This window comes from Oratosquilla oratoria, chromosome 22 (assembly GCF_046742065.1).
Source record: "Oratosquilla oratoria isolate Oo_2021 chromosome 22, ASM4674206v1, whole genome shotgun sequence".
Classification (NCBI taxonomy): Eukaryota; Metazoa; Arthropoda; class Malacostraca; order Stomatopoda; family Squillidae; genus Oratosquilla; species Oratosquilla oratoria.
Window position 1 is genome coordinate 48,336,118 of NC_134798.1, and position 21,438 is coordinate 48,357,555.

The window sequence follows — 21,438 nt, forward strand, 5'->3', positions numbered from 1 at the left end:
GAGGAGCCTCGATATATAGTACCAAGGGCCTTCGTAGACTCGTGGAGTTTCGCTAGAATGGATGTATCACACCAAAGACAGTTCCATGAGGCAGCCTAGGTCCGTTTCCAGCATAGGCCATGGACATCAACTCCAGCTATGACATGTAGTACGTGTCCCTGATGTTGTTCTCATTCACAAGGTTGTCTCGACAGGAGAGAGCTCTCAGTGGAGGAAACGAATGGGACACCCACAGGTCTACAAATCCTGGCCGAGAGCTTAATGGAATGGAAAGGGCGGCTGCGTGGGAGCTTGTTCGGAGAAACCGTTGGGACTGGCGCCGGTGTGTGAGTGAATCAACGCACCCTCTGGCTCTGTATTGATGAGATCATGACCATGTTGAAGCGAAGAGAACGCAATGTTGTCCGAAGCTCAGAAGTACATACAGACAACTGAACTGAGCAACTGATACGTAGTTTCGTATCCAAATTAATTTCTGCTCACTGAAGGGATTAAGTTTTGGATTTCTAATTATGACTGTTTTTTCTTCACTTCTTAGTTATATTGCAAAATTACATGAATATTTGTTTTACTGGCAGTGGTTGCAGGTATTGGGGGTGTCTCAGCATTCTATGCTTGGACTTGTGAAGTTACAAGGTAGTTTATTCACCTTAAGATAACCGATAAAGTTGTTCAAGTTGGCTGGGATATAGTGGAGGGGGGGGGGCTGGAAACCCGGAAAGTTGATTCCAGTTCAGTCACTTGAATGCTGGATTTTGTCTGAGTTCTGGTTGGAAAATATATGTATATCACAATAATTTTAGTTGATTTTAGTACAAGTTGATATGACTTATCACTATAGTCTCATTGAATCAGTGACAAAATGGAGTTTTCTTCATGGGAACAGGCAGGTTGGGGGATAGTGTGGAGAGCAAGGGGTTAATACGGGATCCGCTAGGGCGCAGCACCACACTCTAGTCAGTCTTGCTTGGTGCTTCAACAAGTGAACATGTCTGAATCTGTGGCTGATCCCAAGGCTACCACTGATGATAAACGTTCACTGGACCCCGCCAAGAGCATGTCTAGTGGCGAAAAGGTAAGTAAAAATATAATTAAGATACATATGAAGTGAACAGAACTGAGTGTTAACGCACGCATCGTCGCATGGTTTTGATTTAACCCAGTAGAAAATATGCTAGGCTTTCCCCACGACTGTCTGCACGTCGAAGGCCCGGTGTTCCTTGAAATTGCCGCCGTATATTTTTTATTTGTAGTTTTCTTCTTTGGCACTCGCTACCTATCAGTCCTGTGGTATAGGGCATGCATTATTTGACGTTTCGTAGGGTGATTCTGTCAGGGCATTGGTGAAAGGTTTGTTTACTTTGAAAAACAGCTGACTACGTGCGTAGAACATCAGCTGATTGTAGCAAGCATTAAACTTTTGTACAATAGTAGTTTTCCTTTAACCGGTTCGTTGTAAAAATAGCAAATGCATGCAGTCGAGATGCATCCGAATGGACTGAGTTTAGTGTGGGAGGAGATTGAAGGCAGAAATATTAGTATTTCGAAGTTCTCTGTCGCACCAGCGTAGACGTAAAAAAATGACTGAACGACCATATGATCTCTTAGACAGGAGATTGAGAAAAAGGAGGATTATGTCCATGGGTAGGACCCAGGGAAAATTATATATGCTAACCGGTACTTTATTTACGACTTATATGAACCTCCTCCAAAGGCGGTCTGTCAGATTTGTCACAAAATTTCCTCATAGTACCTGTTGGCCTCATTGTGGAAACTCACCTGGCTGTGTCCCAGACTGCATAGATTGCAAAAACAGTATACTTTATCAACAAAGACAAACAGAAAAGCTTATTCATAACTATACCCATTTGGTAAAGGAGATAAAAGTTTCGAGAAATGACATAATAATCTAATATTCATCGAAGGATTAGAAAAAAATGAAGGCATGGATAACCACAGCGCCATATGCATATTTGAAAATTTGAAGTTCAAAACCCCACACCATCATGTATGTCATTTTTTCAAAACTTGTTGTTCATAGCTGATATGATGTGTGGTCTTGTGCCCTTCATATGACCCCAAGGTTTGAAACCAGACTTGTTCAAATAAACCCTCAACATGCCTTTCTCACTATATATATAACCTTACCAAGCAGGATTAAGCTACTGAGGTGAGGTACAGATGCTGCATTGTCCCTCAGGGGGCCTCAGTGGGGATCCATCTCAGCTGTGTCAACAATGGATGGAATAACTTCAGACATTGAAACATACATTCCCTTCTGCAAAGAATAGGGCAACATCCTATTGCTATACTAAAATCATTTGTATAAGATCAACTTGCGGATCATTTCATCCTGACACAGACATCACTTTCCATTGGACCTTGTATCCATATTCACCACAGTTATGCACTCACCAAGTTGCCACCCCTTTTGCTTGAGTTTGGCTGATGGGGACAGTAATAAGAGTGAAAGAGGTTACTAAAATCTGTAGGTATGCCAGTCAAATGAGTGGTATTACTATACAATAATTAATACTTATGGGTAGAAAAAACTTGAGTTGAGTACCTTATGCACCTCACAAATACAATGTAAACAGAAGTATTAATGGATGTATAGGTGGCAGAAATATCAGTTAAATTGATAAAGGCATGAACCAGAAATGAATACTGTCCAGACACCATTTATATAATGCATACATCCCAAACACTGGATATGAGCTGCAGAAAGAAAAAGAAGATAAACAGAAAAAGAGAAAAATCCTTATTCTTAAACCTGGCAAAATTCACAATGGATTCATCAAATAGTCGTCATGTATTCTGCACACCATCCAAAGTAATGGCAAGAGTGGTCTTGAACATCAATGCAAACATCCTACTCATGTTCACTATTGTTCCTGCATTCACCGCAGCTACACTACGCACTAACCTCATACAATGCATACTGGATGGATATGACAAGTGGTGCATTACACTAATACAGTAGATGTAAGGGAAACTTTTGACTCCATATTTATTTGAATTTTACATCACCTGTGCATAACACAGAATAATGGTAAACAAATGTAATGTGGGCAATTATTTGTGCATGCAGGATCAGCCACATCATCTAAAACCACAAGGCTTTGTACTTTCATCCATGCTATTTGGTTTGCATGCATAGTTAGCCAACACACACACATGAAGACAACAACACATACATACTGCATCTTAACACTGATAACATCATTCACATACTCATTAACCATTGGTATGAAGTATCCACTAATAGAATGCGATCATACATACACAGACAGTAGCAACTCCTTATCATCAGTTGATTTAAGGTAGCACTATACAAGTCCACAAACACACTTTACAAGTAACAGACAAATTTTGCATCAATCTACCTTGTACATAACAATTGCATACAACTCACTCCAGACATAAATACCTTGTTGCATACAGCACCTCTGTGACATTTACACCATACACAAAATATTACACAGAAATACAGCACATGCCTCATTAATCTCAATGCAATTATGGGTACAGCCTTAGTCACTTGTTGCACACAAACAACATCCATAGGTCACTCATATCCAGAGACCAATGTTTGGCATCTGCAAACATCTTGACGTGTGATTTGATACAAAAATCTATGAAATAACAATTGTTGCCCAGAATTTCACTGACTGGAACCCCACAGCGCAACAGCAGCTGGCAATGGTCCTTAGGCTTTCCCGTAGGTCTCTTTGGTAAGAACCTTTCAACCAGTGTCTGTGTTGCATCAGTCTAGGAATGTTTTGTTGTAGTAAGAGGAAGGAAAGTCATTGGATATCGGGTCTCCATGTTTGAAAATGTGGAGGAATTGTGGTTAATAGTTGATAGAGAGTTCTTGGGCATAGTTTGGATACTATTGGGGGTACACATCCAAATGGAAATAATGATTTTTACAAGTTTTGAAGATGGGAGTAGTTAGATGTCTTTCTGACATCCATCTCACAGGTACCTGCCGTCAATTTCATTACCATACAAATGCCCACAATACCTACAAGTGATATATTACACTTATAATGGTTATTCAGCAGTCATCTTGCAATATTGAGGACATAGTAACATAGGTGTATCACAGCAGATAACATATCTGTAGTATCAGGATACAGCAGACAGCACAGATCTGAACAGAACATCTCTGGGGTAGAGAACCTGTGGTGTCCTGGAGAGATCTATTCCTTCTGTTGTCCAGGTGTTATAATTCAGTGATACCATGGACAGATCAACAACAACCATAACAAAGTAGGTTATATCACAGAATTGTGTTAATTAGGGGAAAATGTGAAGAGATTACACCAAAGATATAGTAACTACAGAAGAACCTAGAAACTATGGCCAATGAAGTAATATACTTTGTTTTCAGTAGCTATGGACAAATTCTGGAGAATAAAGATTTTGACCAAAATATGAAAATTCCTGCAGAAATGTGACAACACAAGACACTTTCAGTGCTTCAGATGTTTTAGTCTGTCTCCCACACTTGTATATGCACTTGTGGCTACATTACTGAACATTTTTTTTAAATAATAACAATATTATATTTAATGTACCAAGATTTACGGCATGGTTGAATCTGTTTATTTGCGGTTGTACTAATTATCAACAGCTGCTGACAGCTCTGATGATATAAAGTGTTCTTAGTTAATATTGATATAATTATTTGCCATATTTTATCATATCTCATTTTTAAAGCATGTGGCCACATCCATATTGAGGTAATTAAAATGTGATATGCTACAGACAACTTGATGTTAGTTTGGAGACTTTTTTTTTTTTTTTTTTTTTAGATTAAAATGTACTCGTAAGACCATTTAGTCCTAATCCTATTCTTACTACTTAACACTCAAGATAGGTTCATCCTTAGACTTCCATTAGTGAGTATTCCATGGCACCTCAAAGTTTGCGTCAAACTATGAGTTCTAAGTAGTGTATCACATCTTAAATCTCAATATTGATGCAGCCAAATGCTTTAAAACTTACATGATAAAATATAGGTGAAATAATTTATTTACTCCAATATTAACTAAAAACAGTGTCTATCATCAGAGTTGACAGTAGTTGTCGGTAATAAGTATGACCCTTTATTTATAAACGTTTCATTCAATGCACAGAATCTATGGACAAACTGCTTTAACAGTAGTTCGTAGTTCCCAGGTTATTCAGGTTCACGGAAGGAGATAATGTAGCAATTCACTTGCAAAAGGTTATTACACAGGCTTCATATAGGTTGTAACAGTAGAAACCTAAAGTTATGAAATGGTGGGTATTGGCTGGGGAAAAAAATAATGCTGCTTTAAGTTTAGTGATGGAAGAGGCACCAAAGTTATCTACAGCTCACCATCAAGGCAATACTCAGTCTTTATTATCAGGAAAAATACGATGTATATTTCTTTGTATGTATTATGTATAAACATTCAAGAAAAAATATGAATGAAACATTTCTCCATCTGATCTTTTTGAATACTGTGCTTCTGGTATACATTTTCTCAGTTGAAACAAAGATTGATGTAATGATAAGATTAAGATTTTAACAATTTGAAAATAAGATGTATATATACACATGCCAAGGGATTTTTCCCCCTTACAAGGGAGGTAGCCAAAGTCTAAAGGCATAATTTCACTCCATTTCATCCCCACCCACTCCGCTACTATTCACTACCCCTTCCTCTTTTCTTAGCTCCTCCTGGATGTTGGGTCATCCCTGAATCTTGTCCATTGCCCTGGGTCAGAAGCAATGCAACAAGTCTTAGCACATTCATAGCAAGGCCACTTCATTTAATTGGGGATCCTCCTATCCATCCCCTCATGCAGAAAAAGAGAAGATTGGGAGAAATCCCTTCAGGCTGCATCAAAATATCATTCACACATAACCACTCCCTAACCTCCCCATCCCCCACCCACTCCCTTCCATGCATCACAGCATCATCCATATACAACCATTCTCCACTCACCCCTATCTTCTGTCTTCTCTTTTCCTCAACAAACATTCCCCTCTTTCTCAATGCCCCTTTTATTCCATCTATCCATCATATCCTTGGTTGCCCCCTCCTGTTCACTCCATCCACCTTTGCCTTCCACACTTCTTTTACTAATCTTTCTTCACTTGTTCTTTCCATGTGTCCACACCATCCCAATAATCTTTCATCAACCCTATCTCCCAACTCCTATTCCACCCCCACTCTCCTCCTCACCTCATTTCTCTCTCCATCCTAGTAACTCCTACCATACTTCTCAAACACATTTAAACTCATTCTCTCTTATGTTCCATGTTTCTGTCCCATATAGTGCTGTCTGTACAATCACCCCTTCATACTATCTCCTCTTAGCATCCATTCCCAAATGTCTATTTCTTACAAGTATTATACTTTTTAATCTCCCAAGGCATTTACTTGTAAAGACTGGAACTTATTCTCAATCCACTTTGCTTCAGTGGTGAGTTACTCAGTGGACTTAAGCTTTTAAATCCAAGTAATTTTCATTTAGATCAGAAAATCTTGCCATGCTGAGGGGATCAGCCCTTTCAGTACTGGGTGGTGCCCTCTTTTCATTCTGGTTGTAACCGGGTGATTTTGTTCATCTCTGTAGTTCATCTATTAGTAGTGATAGTGACACCATCTTGATTAACCCCTTTCCTATGGTGGCATTGTTTATAGTATTGTACTAAGTAAATAATTTGTCAGGCAATATTTAGAATGCATTATTTTCAACCCAGACACTTGCATAATGGGTATGATGCAGATTTATAGACAACACTAAGATAGGTGAGAGAACCTTGTGAGATGGTATGCTTAAGGTGGGGTATGATACAGTTGTTTATGTGATAGTGGCACAGATAATCCAAAGGTAGGAAGCTTAATTTTTTTTTTAGATATGAAGAACAGGATAAGGGGTCACAATAGATAAAGCATGCTGGGTATAGATTAGATTTGAGGAAGTATTTTTATGTCATAGGGTGGTTTATTTCTTGAAGGGTTGCCTTGAGTTTCACTGGCTGGAAACCCACAGCCACACAGCACATAGCTGGCAATGATCCTCAGACCTTCCCAGAGATCAGTGGGAAGAAATGTTGGACCACTGTATCTGTTGTATTAATGTGGGACTGTTTCTGTATCACCACCAGTAGATAGTTCCTGTTGTACTCATGATTAATCTTTGAACATGCAATGCTTCTGATGTTTTGCATATTATGTACTTTGTTATTATAATTTTTTTAAGTATCCCTTTCAAAATTTGGCAGCATTTTAAGTTGTCCTTGACAGTTATTATAGTTTTAAGATCCAAGACCATATTTTTCCCACTACTATTCCTTCAAAAAATGGGTTTTACTGATGTTGACTCTGTAAAGAGCAGTACAATTCGGAAAATTTAGTTATTTGTCGTCAACAAATTTGATATAAATACAGATCTGATATGGCCAGGTATAGTTAACATCTTATTTTTGGGATTAAATGGAGATTGTTCCTGAATAAATTCACTTGCTTAACAGACATAGAATATAAAGGCACTTAAGGCCTGATTTGGGTAGGTACTTTAAGATATAAAGTGTAAATACAATAAAGAATAGGTGAGCAGTGATAGGTATGGTTGGCTGTGAATACACTTATGCTCTTGTCCAGTCATGTCATCATTTGTTTCCTGAGTAAGAACTGATGGAAGAACCAATGTTGGTTTCCTGCCAGTGGTGGTCCAGGAAATTGGAAGAGCTGTCTGCTTTCAAATCCCATTAATCCCCTCACTGCCTTTGTCTCCAGATTGGGTTCAAGATCTTTGACCAATTTTAACCAAAACTCCTCTATATTTTCACATAAATCTTTAGAGCTGACTATTAGTGATTGCTCTCCTACTACTACTATAAGCCAGTGACATAGAAACAGTCCCACTCTGATTACATCACAGATGACAGTCCATTGTTTCTTCATAGAAAGATCTGATGGAGGTCCTGAGGACTGTTGCCAACTACTATGTGGCTGTAGGTTTCCAGTCATTGAAACTAGGCAAGAATTATTATTATAACTTAAAAATATTTTTTAATGGGACAGAGAGGGAGGGTCACTGATTAAATGGATGTACTGTGTCTTGGTACATTGCTTCTGACCCAGGGCAGTGGGCAGGATACAGGGATGATGCATCATCCATGAGGAGCTGAGAGTGGTGGATGGGACTTTAGCTACCTTCCTTATAAAGGGGAAAAGTTCATGGTATATAGATAGAATAGATAGAAAAAATATTTTTATATACCATATGCTTTTTCTATTCTTTTCTTTTTTCTTGGTTGTAGTAGCCTACAAAGGTTAAGAAAATTATGATTTTTGTTAATGAATATATACCTACCAGATGTGCACACTTGTTGTATTACCCAGAAAATAAATATATAGAAAGACAGGATGTTATGTGAGTCATCATACTCCTGTAAAGCACAAATGGTTAATATTAACAACTTGGTCTCAGTGTGCCAGCCTTGGTAAATTTATTTTCTCAGTCTTTCCAAATATGTTGGGTCCTTTGATATGCTACTTTAATTCCTCCCCTGAAGTTTCTCCATGCTCATATAAAGAATTTTACTTGGGCACCAGAATTCGTTACCTGAGGGCCATTGGTCTTCTGTAGTTGAGAGCAGTGGCAACAGATTGACTTTGTTCATTTGGTATGGTGTGTGAGGAGTACAATCAATCTGTTGTCCAGTTTTCTCTTGCAGGAGACCTGTGGGTACCAGGAAACCAGTTACTGGATCAACCTACAAGTCACTCAGTGAAGAGATTTTCTTGTGTGAGTGTAGGACAGTGATATGCCTTCTGTATGCTGGTTGGATGTTAGGCATTTGGTATCTGTTGCTCTGGGACTGCTGTAGTTGTGCATTTTTTAGTTCCTTATAATACATGTGATGGTTCTGTGATACCTTTCATCATCTGTCAGTTAGGAAGTTCATCAGCCATTAGTTGGCATTGTTGTGCAATACTGTCACCAATGCTATTTGACCTACTCACACACTACCTCCCCATCTCAAAACTGGAGCTAAATACCAAGGTGCTCACATGTACAGATGACTTAACAATAATAGCCCAACATAGCAGCTATAGTAAGACTTGCCTAATGGTCAGGTTGAATTGTCAACCTCACCTCATGGCCAATAACAAGTGTTTGGCTTTGCATTTAGTATGGAGGGCATGTATGTGACAGGGGACAGGGGTAACCCTTCATATATTAGGTGCTGAGATGGGAGATGGTGTCAAATAGGATTTGTATATGAAATGGGTGTGATTTGACTCTGCCACCCCCCATATTATGGGGAAAGGGCATTTGGTATATGTATGTACATTTGCTACACACTTTGCCTTCACTTGAGAGTATAACTTCTGTGCTGTATATTGTTGTCAAAAAATGCTCAGACCTTACAGGGAAGGCAAATAAGAAATTTAACATACTGAGAGCAGTTGGAGGGTCATGACTTGGACTGGATAAACTAATAATTGTATGTGAGCAACATTAGAACTACACTTAATTATGCATCCACAGCATGTCCAATAATTAAGAAAATTAATGCTTTATGAAAAAAAAAATATTGAGAATATTGACTGACTGTACCAAATCAATGCCAATAGAACATTAACACTTAGAAACCAAGATCCTGCTCATAGGTCAGTACATGAAAACAATAGTCATAAAGTTCTTTGCAAGAGCCCTCGAAACCATCCACTGCTCAAATCACTTTAGAAACTTATTCCACCATTTGCAACAGATAATCAATCCCACAGACAGCTACAACTTGTCCCCAGTATTCCATAATACATAAATACTAAAATGTAGAGGCACAAATTTAAAACAAGTGATCTATGACAGACCACAAAAAACTGTACTCCAAACTCCCAAATGTCAATGCACTAGATAAATTACTCCCAATGCAGACAAATGTGGCCACATTTAATCTACCAGTAGGTCACCATCCCACACTAAAGTAATACCAACACAGAATCAGCCTGGCAACAAATGCCAATTGTCCAAGATTCAACCTTTACATGGGGGACACGGACCACTGTCCTTCACTCCAGACAACAACACAAATGTCTTCGAGAGTGATTTATAGGATGAACTGGTGTCCGTGGCCAGTTTCCTGGGTTCCTGGGGTTGTGGTTTTCCTCCAAAAGAGCACCGAGGGAGTGGATTTATTGATTGATAGTCCTTCGGCACAGTACCTTAAAGTGCTTGATTACATTGTACTAATTACTGTATTAGTATAAGTGCATGAATGAAATCTAAAGTGAAATAAAACTTGAAATCTTCACTTCTCCATTAACACTACAGTACTGTATAGATATTCCAGTACTGCACAGGTACAGTGCAGTAGAATGTGTATAACTTGCAGGAATTCAGAGGTGTAACAGTTGGAGTCACTGAGGTGGGGCCTTGTTAAATTTATTTTTTACAACACATTAAATGACCCAGTTGCTAGGGTTCATGTTAGTGTCTTCCTCCCAGATTTTTCTTGATAGAAAAATAGGTAGTCCACTCACCCCATTCCATTCTAAGACATTTGTAGGGACACAGTGGTATTCTTCGTCACATTACCTCCACACCACCAACACCATGGAGTAGAAGAAGGTAGGGGTAGTCATAGAAGTGGGGATGGTGGGAAGGACACTAGTATTACAAAAGCATCTCTTCATTCTTTTATGAGTAGAAATTTTACTCTAATGTAGGTAAATGATGTATGATTCTGGTCCCTAGGGGGATGCCAAAACATTTCCTAAGTACTGACTTGCCATACTTAGCTATCCTTTCATGTTTAGCCTTGGTATTGTTTTATATGAAACCTCTTAAAACCAGGTTAGATTAATTGTTATCAAGGCTGATATTTTTGGGGCCTTTATAGAGTAGTGTCTATCATCATACCACTTTCCTGATTGAAGAGAAAAACAAAATAATAACAAAGACAATAGTAATTTTTTTAGAATAGTTATTGTGTTATCTCAATTTCATAGAAAATGAGAGGCAATAGGGAATTATATCATTGACGAATTGCAGTCCTCTCATATGTCAGATCTCTGAACAGGTATCTGTCAATGGTTCCTGTTTTGATATGAAGTGCAGAATGGTAGTAGTGTATTGCATAGAGGACACTTAATGGACAGGTCTGGTCAAAGGATTCCATAGGGGTCATTGGAATCTGTATTTTAGTTAGGGTTATTGATGTTAATGTAGTCATTGTTAGCAATGTTGATGTGTAAATAACAGAAGATATTTTATTCTTGTAAGGTACATTTCTGCTTTACAAGATTATCATAATTATTTCACGCATTGCCTGGAAATTATATTAATCTATATGCTCATAATCTTAGTGAAGATGATTTTACTTGAACATTTAGTTTAACTGAGATAGGAAGACCGCTTTTGTTGATATTCTTCAGGTGAGTTGAGCCACCATGATTCTGAGAAACATTGGTATTTTTTCATAATTCTTGTCACTTCCACCTCATTTCAGGATTTCTTTATGATCTAGTACGAATAGGTCTGATAATTACAAAGATATATAAAATTATTGGGATTGTCACCTGGGCCCTGAAGAGCACAGGATTGCCCACAAAGAGAGTGCAGGTAAACTAGTCGTGGACAATGACCCTGCTAGTAGGACCACTGAAAGGGGGTGTCTATGTAGGTCATGGTTGCATGAATTAAATTGCATATGCTGGGAGAATGGAGAGGTATTGGAAGTCTGCATTGAGCTTGTGAAGTCCACAGGATAGGAGAAGGGTGATTGTGGATATGCACTCTCATAGCATCATCAACCTCCACCCCCAGGTCACTGATTTACTGATTGATTGTCATGTTGCATGAATGTTTTTTATTTGTTTTAATATAATCCATTTTCATTTCCTAACAGCATTCATGTTTCAGTGAATGCAATTCTTGCTTGTCATGATAGTTTCCTCTTTTTATATAAATTTTTTATGCCTTCAATATGGTTTATTTATATATTTTAATGTTATTATATCTAGATAATTTAGTCATCTCGATCAGATTCACATGGAATGTAGTTCATGGTTACTTCCTCTTTTATTGGGCTGCCCCCTTCCCTATTTTTTTAATTTTATTTATTTATTTATTTAACTATATGTTCATGATAGTTTCCTTTTTTGTAACACAAGTAATGCCTATCTTCTCTGCTTTTCTTTGGCTGCCTGTGTTGTATTAATGTGTAATCACAGTTGTTTTGCATTGAATGTTTTAGATTTGTATTTGTGAAATGGTGTAGTGTGAAGAATTGTATTATTATTGGTTTCATTGGTTTGCATCCTTCTTGGTTCAATGAAGTGTTGATCAAATAGGTTATGATTTAGGTTAAACAAGCCGGTCTCATCTCATTTTTCCCTACCGGTCACTAGTGCAGCTGAAGCCACAAATTTTTAAGAGTTTCAGTTTTTATTACACATAAAGACTTATGGCCTAGTTTGGCAAATGAATCTGACCATTTTTATTCCTATGTCTTTGCGCACAATGATGCCTCAAGTGACACAAAACTAACAGGATTTCTTGTTTTAGGAAGGGAAGGCGTTAATGGGAACATGATTTGCCTGATAGATATACAATATATATTTTTAACAGGTGCAGCAACTCCTGAAATAATTTGGAAAGAAGACAGCCAAATCTCTTAATCGCAAAATAATTTAAAGTTAGGTATGATAGATAGGGAACAGAAAATTGGAGTCAACGAGGAAATACAATCGTGTGTGCGCGCTCAAGCGAGCGTGCGTATTAGAATAAACCATAGTTTATTGGAGATCTGTTTGCGATTGTATACGAACAACTTTCCACGTTTATAACCAATATTTGTGAAATATTTGCCTCGTGTGGCTTGTACCAGCATGGGTTGGTGGATAGTTACAGTGGGTGCGTGACTTTAGCTATCAGAGAGGTTTCTGCTGCGTATCGTGTTTATTCGTTATTCTAGATGATTGTCCGTTGCACAAGGATCATTTGCGCAGTGTTATGTATGTGTGTGTTTATATATATATATATATATATATATATATATATATATAATATATATATATATATAGTGTATTCTGAAGTGCGAGATTCTCGATATTAACACGGTTACCGAGGGTGGGGGCACCACGGAAAGTAACAACATTGCTTGGCATTCTCCTCTTATGGGGTTACATCCTACTGCCTCATCCAGCTAACGTGATATGGAACACTGCCGTGTGTAAAGTTCAGCCAGTAGTTTGTGTTCTGAGAGATGAATGTAGTTTAATGCTACCAAATTAGGCCAACCGCGCTGTCACCTACCTTGATTCAGACCGAACCGACATTATGATTGTATTAGGTTCGTTTTTCTTGTGTTTAAATATTATTCAGCGATTTTGTCATGCTTAATATATAAATTTATTGTTTAACTACGAATCTTGACCCTGCTATTTGAGGAAAATCAGGATAGTTAGGTGCGTGGTTATCGTATTAACTTGTGAAGTGTCTGTGATGGAGCTGGAATGTGCTCTGTCGGTGCAGGGGTAGGAGTGTGTCGGTCCCAGTGGCATTTGCTAAACGCTCAGGGGAAAGTGCAGAACAGACTTGCTCCGCGAAGCGATTTTTTCCCTTCTTACCGGCTAGCGAGCGCCATCTGTCTCTAGTAGTAGTGATAGGAGTGTGAGTAAACGTGGTTCTGATAGAAGGCGTTGTTGTAGTAAGAATAGTAGGTTTAGTCGTTGTAACTGTAGCGGTGTTTGGCCAAGGATCATGGTGACGCCTCTCTCTCTCTCTCTCTCTCTCTCTCTCTCTCTCTCTCTCTCTCTCTCTCTCTCTCTCTCTCTCTCTCTCTCTCTCTCTCTCTCTCTCTCTCTCTCTCTCTCTCTCTCTCTCCCCTCTCTCTCTCTCTCTCCTCTCTCTCTCTCTCTCCACTCTCTCTCTCTCTATATATATATATATATATATATATATATATATGTATATATATGTATATATATATATATGTTTATATATATGTATATATGTATAAACATATATATATATATATATATATGTGTATATATATATATATATATATATACATATATATATACATATATATATATCAGTCCGGGGATCGTGTACCGGCCCCACAGGACTATACTTCCGGGTGGAGGTGAGTGTAGTAGCAGATTTTGGAGACTAAAGGGAGATAATCCTATCTGACGTCTACCCCGTAAAACCACAACGCTTAGATGTTTACAATTGGTCAAAGTAACTGCTTGCCAGGGGTGTTCTTAAATGAAAATGTTTGGCAGTGACAAAAAAGTAAATGAATGAAAATTGAAAAATAACAATAGCCGTCGTCCACGCATTGCAAGAATTATATATCAATTTATGTTGAGAAAATAATGGAGGGAAGTCAGAGTTGTTTATAAGATTGAGAGCAAGAGCTGAATAGAAATTACCGTAGCCTACTGGACGGGTGTCGGATAGAGTCATCTCCCTCCCATGGCCACAACGATGCAGTGTTTTTATTTTTGTCCATCGTGTCGGGCGAACAGGACCGTGTGGTCTCGATTCTGGTAAAGATAAGCTTCGAAAGGGGTTACAAGTACCCGTGTGTCTGATAAGAGGCCTTCGTTCTATCTTGCAAAGGTCTCGCAAGTACCCACGGTATGTAGGTCAGGTCGAGTGGGGTCAGGTTAGGTCGTTGTACCTTGCGAGGCACCGGGTCCTTCCACGGGGAGGATGTAGAGACAGAAACTTCCTTCGTGCATTTGATTCTGGTTAGCGTCTGGTGGTTGTGTTCAGTGTGGGATTTACGCCATCCCGGGATTGAGTGTTGAGGCACCGGCTGATTACCTCCGGGGGGCGGGGCGGGGCGGGGCGGGACGGCCGGGAGGACCCGGTTCCAAAGGTCAACATACCGGTGAGGCAACTTGTGCCGATTTCGGGAGGAGTAGGGTGGAATACGGGAGGAGGAGGAAGTACGAGTGGGAGAAAGCGGAGGAGGAGGAAATAGGGGGAAGAAAAATGAGAAGGAAGTAGGAGGGAAAAAAGAGGATAAGGAAGTAGGGGGGAAGAAAGAGGAGGAGGGGGAGGTAGGTGGGAAGAAAGAGGAGGAAGTAAGGGGGAACAGGAGGAGGAGGAATGGAGGAGGGGGGAGAGGAACTTCGAAACGCTTAGAAAGAATTTCCTGTAGGGTTGCCGATGACTAGCGATTCTATCCACGGGGACGGTGTAGAATCGAAGAGGTTGGTCGTGCGGCAGGCACAGAGTATGGCGGTATTTTTTTTTTTTTTTTCATAAGAGAGAGGGGTGGGGTATTACTCATAAAAGAATAATGCGTGTCTCAGGTCCGTAGGGGTATCACTTAAGTCCTTAAATTCCTGGCAGCATAAAACTTACGCAGTCAATATGCATCATGTGAACTTATGAGGAAGAATGGGTGAATATTTCCTAAATGCGGACAAACACGACGAAGAGGAGTTGAAAGTCGTTACACCGAATACTTTAGATGGACGAGATGGGACCCCTCGTGTCCCATGCAGGCTTGATGGGAAGGTACAGGCGTGGTTCTTGAGTTTTAAGACAACGCTCATCGGATTGAGTCCTCCTCCTCTGGCGACGCCAGGTCGTTTAGTTTATTGAGGTCGAGGGTGGGGCGTCGCCCTTGTAAAGGAGTTGAAGTCTCTGCCAACATCCTTGGGGTATACTGAACACCTGTTCAGAAGTTAAGTTGTAATGTTAGACCGAGATTTTGTTCGGGCAAAGAAAGCGTCCCCGAAGTGACGGAGTTGTTGTGGACTTGTTCAACGGCATTTCTGCCCTTGTGGACAATTTCGTACAAACTGAAGGAGTGAATAGATTATTGTGTGTTTGTATTTTAAGGCTGCTGTTTCGTTTGGCGGGAGCCAGGATGAAAGAGTAATGGCCACGCAGGACGCAAGGGGGTGAATGGACTGTCGAAACTCGTGATGCCCCGCCTTGGTACTCGGTTTGCGTTGCGCAGTGCCGGTTTATCGAGGTTTCGGATCGTCGGATCGTTGTGTCCACTGCAGACACGTTTTGTTTACCGATCGTTTTGTTTGGGGGGGAAACTTTCTCTCCCCCCCTCCTCTCTCTCTCTCTCTCTCTCTCTCTCTCTCTCTCTCTCTCTCTCTCTCTCTCTCTCTCTCTCTCTTTCTCTCTCTCTCGCTCTCTATCTCTTCTACTTTCTCCTCTTCTTCTCTCTCTCTCTTCTTCTCTCTCTCTCTTCTCTCTCTCTCTCTCTCTCTCTCTCTCTCTCTCTCTCTCTCTCTCTCTCTCTCTCTCTCTCTCTCTCTCTCTCTCTCTCTCTCTCTCTCTCTTCTACTTTCTCCTCTCTTCTCGCTCTCATGGCCTTTTGGTCTTGCTCATCTGCTTCGTGGATGTAGTTGTTCTTGTCTGTGAACTTTTAATGTCAACGTGTACAGTGCGGTGATGTCCTTTCCTCACCTGCATTGTTAGTAGACAGATTCCTTTCCTTCTTCAGTTGCCGCCCCTTTTTCTTATGCCAATATTGATTCATTAAAGTTATATAGGTTGATAAATATAAATATTATATTAGGTTACATTGCGTCACATTGGGTTGAATTGTATTGGGTTACAATATGTCGTATATTGCTATGTTAGGATACATTATAGCAGGCTATATTAGGTTACATTGTAATGGGTTAGGTTCCATTAGATTAGGTTGGGGCAGGTTAGGTCAGGTTAGGCTATGTTGGGTATTGTTAAAATCGACTCGTGTATGTTGGGTTTAAGGTGCATTAAATTAGGTTACATTGGGTTACACAAAGTCACGAAATTTGGCGAAATCATGGAATTGGGCAAAGCGGTTTGGCGAAATGGGAATAACCCGTGGGACTTCGCGTCCTTGAGCGTTGGGGCGACCCCGGGGGCGCCATTGGGATTCTGCACGGGGTCCCCATCGCCCCTCGCCCATTGGGCCCCGAATATATTGATACTAAGCAAATCAGTGTATACATAATGCATGGCCCCCAACCGTATCAACACGGTGACGCACTGCTAATGTGTTGTGGTGAAGTCACCGATTATTTTAGTTGAGGTGAAGGCTGGGGGAGTGGAGGAGTAAATGGGGTCCCATGTATGACTCCCGTCCTCCTCCTCCTCCTCCTCCTCTTTCCTCTCCTCTTCAAAGAGAGAGTCCATGGGGTACAGGTAACTGTATTGAAGGTGTAATACATGTAAGTGATTCTCGTGGTACGGGTTATTCAGTACGGTCTCCCCCCTCCTCCCCCTCCCCTCCTCCTCCTCCATTACGGTGACGCCCCTGGTTAGTATGGTTGCCGACAGGTGATTTTATTCAGTTAGGGCAGGAAGGGGTATGGGAGCCAAGGTGACCAAGCTTAGCATAAATATGCTAAGTTTAGCATATTCCCTAATGCAGATTTACTTCATTAATAAAAAAGCATAACAGAAACCGAATGTATTAGAAGGAACAAAATATTTAGTTTTTTTCTTTTTCTAATCGAGCATAATTTCAGCTGCTGTCTAGCGTATTCCCGCTTGAGAAATCTGGTCAGCCTAGGGAGACCCCCCTGCCTGAACTGGGTTACTAGCGACCGAGACCCCAGGTTCTAGTCTTGAGCTCTTCCCTTGAGCTGAGTAAAGTAGTTTATTACAGCGATGTTGATGTAGGTGATTATTCTCTTTTAGTAATTTTATTTGGAATCTGTGTTGTATTGAGAGCACGCCAGTTCTCGTTGTGAATTGCTTTGTTGGTTCGTTTGTCTGTTTTGGAAGCTGAATTATTTTAACATCTTGCCTGTCTTTTCTCTCTTCTCTCTCTCTCCCCTCTCCCCTTCTTCCCCGGGAGAGAGTGGGGGGGGGCACTCTCTCCCGGCTTGTTTATTTACAGTTAACATAATTTGTGTCAACTTATACTTTTGTGTACAACAAACTAATTTATTTCAAAATTCCTCAAAAGCTTTCGATTAGTATGCACTCCATGCGCTGCTCAGTCTAACCTAACCTAGCGTAAACACCCATAATCAACTCTAACGTAGCCTTAATCCTACCTTAACCTGATATTACTATGCTTAACCTAACCTTTGACTAACCCTGATCTAACCCTAACCTGACCCTAACCTAACTTAACCTAGCCCTAACCCTAACCCAGCCCTAACCCTAACCCAGCCCTAACCCTAACCCAGCCCTAACCCTAACCTTAACCTAGCCCTAACCCAGCCCAAACCCTAACCTAACCCAACAACTGTAACTGTGCGTGGACTGTTGTTAACAGACTTAACCTGTACCCTGACCCAAACAGTAATAAAACTCGGCCGACGACGCAAAAAAAATGCAGTTTGAACGTAAGCTTCTGGGAATGTAACGTCTATTCTCGGTAACGCAATTTAACGTTCATGCGTGCGTGCGTGCAAGTATGATTATCTCAGTATATTTCCGGAATAACCGATCTGGGCAGTAATGCCTTGTTATGTAAACGAACTGATTGTTGGCGGTGTCGACTTTCAGGTTCGTACTTTCGAGCGGTCTTGGCGAACGCTAAAATTAGTCAACAGAATTTTACCCGAATTTTTAGTTTTTCTATATATTTATTTATTTATTTATTTTTAATGGTTTATTTAAAGAAAATCTACCGGTATTTTTCATGCGTATAGCTAATGAAGGTTGTACAGTTCCGTTTTCTAACGCTAGAAAATGGTCGCTAGGCTTGGCGAAAGTGATTGTGACGCGCGAATAATGGGAATTTCCTGGCGATCATGCCCAATCTTGTAACTTTTATCCAGAACTTTAGAAGAAAGGAATGTTTTGTGGCTAACCAGATTAAAGACTTGAGAGTTGGTCACACACGCACACGGAGGTACGGGTTCGAATCCAGCCCAGGGCTAAAATAATCTCAGTATCGCTGCGCTGCGGGTTGTTTCTCCAACTCTCGTGGGCAGAGAGTTGGGTGTGTGTGTGCGTTTGAGGTCACAGCATTACTCATAGATCGGTCACATATGAGCTCAGAGCTCTTTTCCGCGATGGAAATAGCTGTCGATCACGAGTCCAACACATGATCCAAGACCATGGTGAATCTGTAGTACACATTGTGGACAGTGACGGCCGTTTGTATTTCGATTGTGAAATTGAACTTGTGAAAACTGGTACTGGTGAAATATACATGTTCAGACACTAATTTTGTAGGAAGGATTAACCGGGAGGAGTGACTGTGGGAAAGGTTGAATGAACGAAATTGCATGACGTCATGCGGAGTGAAACATGTCACGAACCACAAAGAAGAGAGCGATTAGATTTGTATTTGTGTGTTTATTTGTTTGTTTAAGGGAATAACTTGTGTGGACGATTGTACACGTTGGACGCATGTCGTCGGAATGGATTCTGTAATTTGAGAGTTGTCTTGGTACGGTACCAGAATACCGGACGTTGGTACGTTTGCAGAGATTTAAATTCTCCCTTCCCCAAAAAATGTATATATATTATTTTTTATTATTATAATTTCATAAAATTTTTATTTATCACTGTATTTTCTCGCATCCGACCTAGTTATAGACCAAAAGGCAAAATAATTTGAAGACTCTAAAATAAATCCCTCCCCCCTCCTCTCCTAATGTCTATTTGAGCTATAAGCTTATTAAAAAAATATGTACCCGTCGTAAAATCCAAAGAAGAATAAATGTTCAAAACAATTATTTTATTAAAAACCATTCTTGCATGACTTACTGCACCTGGGACAGCAGTTCTGACAGCCATTGTGTTCCACCGTTTCGAGCATTTCGCTGATCCTCTGTAAACATTGATCGTAGCGCCACTGAACCCAAGTGGGCCGTCTCTGAACTACTGGTCCCATTTTATGATAATACAATTTAATTTACTTGAGTATAAGCACTCAGAAGTAATGGACGTTTTAAAATAGATATTTACAAAATTATTTAGTTGATAAACATGACTTGGATGTTTCGTAATGGTGTAGTTCCCGAATTTCTGATCTGCGAGAAAATATTAAACATTCAGTATCGTAGGGGAGGGGTATTGTCAATTGAAGAAGTTACATTTTTGCCGTACTTGTTGTATTGCGTGCAAATTTCTATGCATTATATACCCATTGGAGGCACATTCACAGACCAGAGCAACACAATATTAATTTATCTGAGACAAGGATATATGTATTTTCTTATCTTTTTCTGTCTCACTTTCGTACTGCTCCATTTAGATATATCCTTTACCACCTCCAAGCCTCTATCTCTTCATTTCCCTAAGCTCGTGTGTGTGTGTGTGTGTGTGTGTGTGTGTGTTTGTGTGTTTGTGTGTGGAAGGGCAAGGCCTTCAAGACAGTGCTTCCCTATGTGTCGTAGAAGGCGACTAAATGGGAGGACTTTGACATCCCCTTCTTGTAAGTTTCTCCCTCGAAGAGGGCCTGGAAGAAGCGAGATAAAAAGAAAGATGGATGTGTTAGCGTCGAGTGAAACTAAGCAGGACATCGAGGGACTCAGATTGGGAGTGTGGTGTACGGCGTGTCGGGAGTTTCAAGTGTATGTAATGGAGTGGAAGTGCTTAGGGCGGTTAAATACATTAGTAGGGAATGTGTGAAGGTCGAGAATGGAGATTAATTGGTTTGGGGGTGAATGTGGGGCTGCATCAAGGCTGTGTGATGTCATCATATTTGTTCAGCGTTCGAATAGAATGATGGGGTGGAAAGGGAGGTAGACATGAGAATGCGAGGCAGAGATTTCGAATGGGTGGGTGAGGGGGAGATTGGAAGGACATTTGAAGTGAATCAGATGTTTGCAGATGACACTGGTTGTGGCTGATTCAGAGGAGAGACTGGAGCAGGTGGTGACTGTCAGGATTTGCGAGAAGAAAGTCACGAGTGAATGTGGGCAGAAGTAAAGTGATGAGATGTACAATATATATATGTATATATATATATATTTATATAATATATATATATATATATATATATATAATTTGTTGCTCTTGTGGGCAGTATTTTTTTTATAGACGAATGTGTTAAAACTGTCTCGAAGGTTGAAATCTATTTCATACATCCGGTTATCTGAAATCTTTTCCTACGTGGGTAGGTCGTCCGGTGCAATGTGTAGTCTTCCCCTGGAGGGGGTCGTAGTGGCCCGGTGTTTAGCGCGGTCGTCTCGCGAACGAAAAGGCGTTGCTCAGCAAATACACCATTCACGAGAACGCTACTACGCATCTGTGGTGGTCGCAAGAGGACTAGAAAGAAGAAGAAAAGAAAACGAAAGGAGGGGGTAGGTAGTGGGGAGGCGAACAGTTGTACGGAAGGTTGCTGGCCCCGTGGCCCCCCCCCTCCCTCTTTGGGGGGATTGAGTATCGTTAGTCTCGCTAGTTGCTGATTACCGGTTACCGTTACCTCTTCCGGTGCTGGTGAGTTTCAGGGAGATGGCTTAGGTATTTTATTTGTATTATTAGTTTATTGTT

The 21,438-nt window shown here is 40.3% G+C and overlaps 1 protein-coding gene across 8 annotated transcripts in view; it reads left to right on the top strand.

Annotated features, from left to right (window-relative positions):
* Positions 1-916: 916 nt before the first annotated feature.
* The window catches only part of LOC143037550 (adenosylhomocysteinase-like 1), a 290,562-nt gene continuing 270,040 nt past the window's right edge, over positions 917-21,438 (top strand). For 3 of the 8 annotated variants that reach the window (XM_076205959.1, XM_076205960.1, XM_076205961.1), the window contains exon 1: positions 952-1,075. In XM_076205959.1, the coding sequence (XP_076062074.1) occupies positions 989-1,075 (87 nt within the window). In that variant the 5' untranslated portion in view covers positions 952-988. Of the gene's footprint in view, positions 1,076-21,438 lie in introns of all 8 variants that reach the window. The other 5 variants (XM_076205964.1, XM_076205963.1, XM_076205965.1 and 2 more) reach the window with 3 other exon arrangements.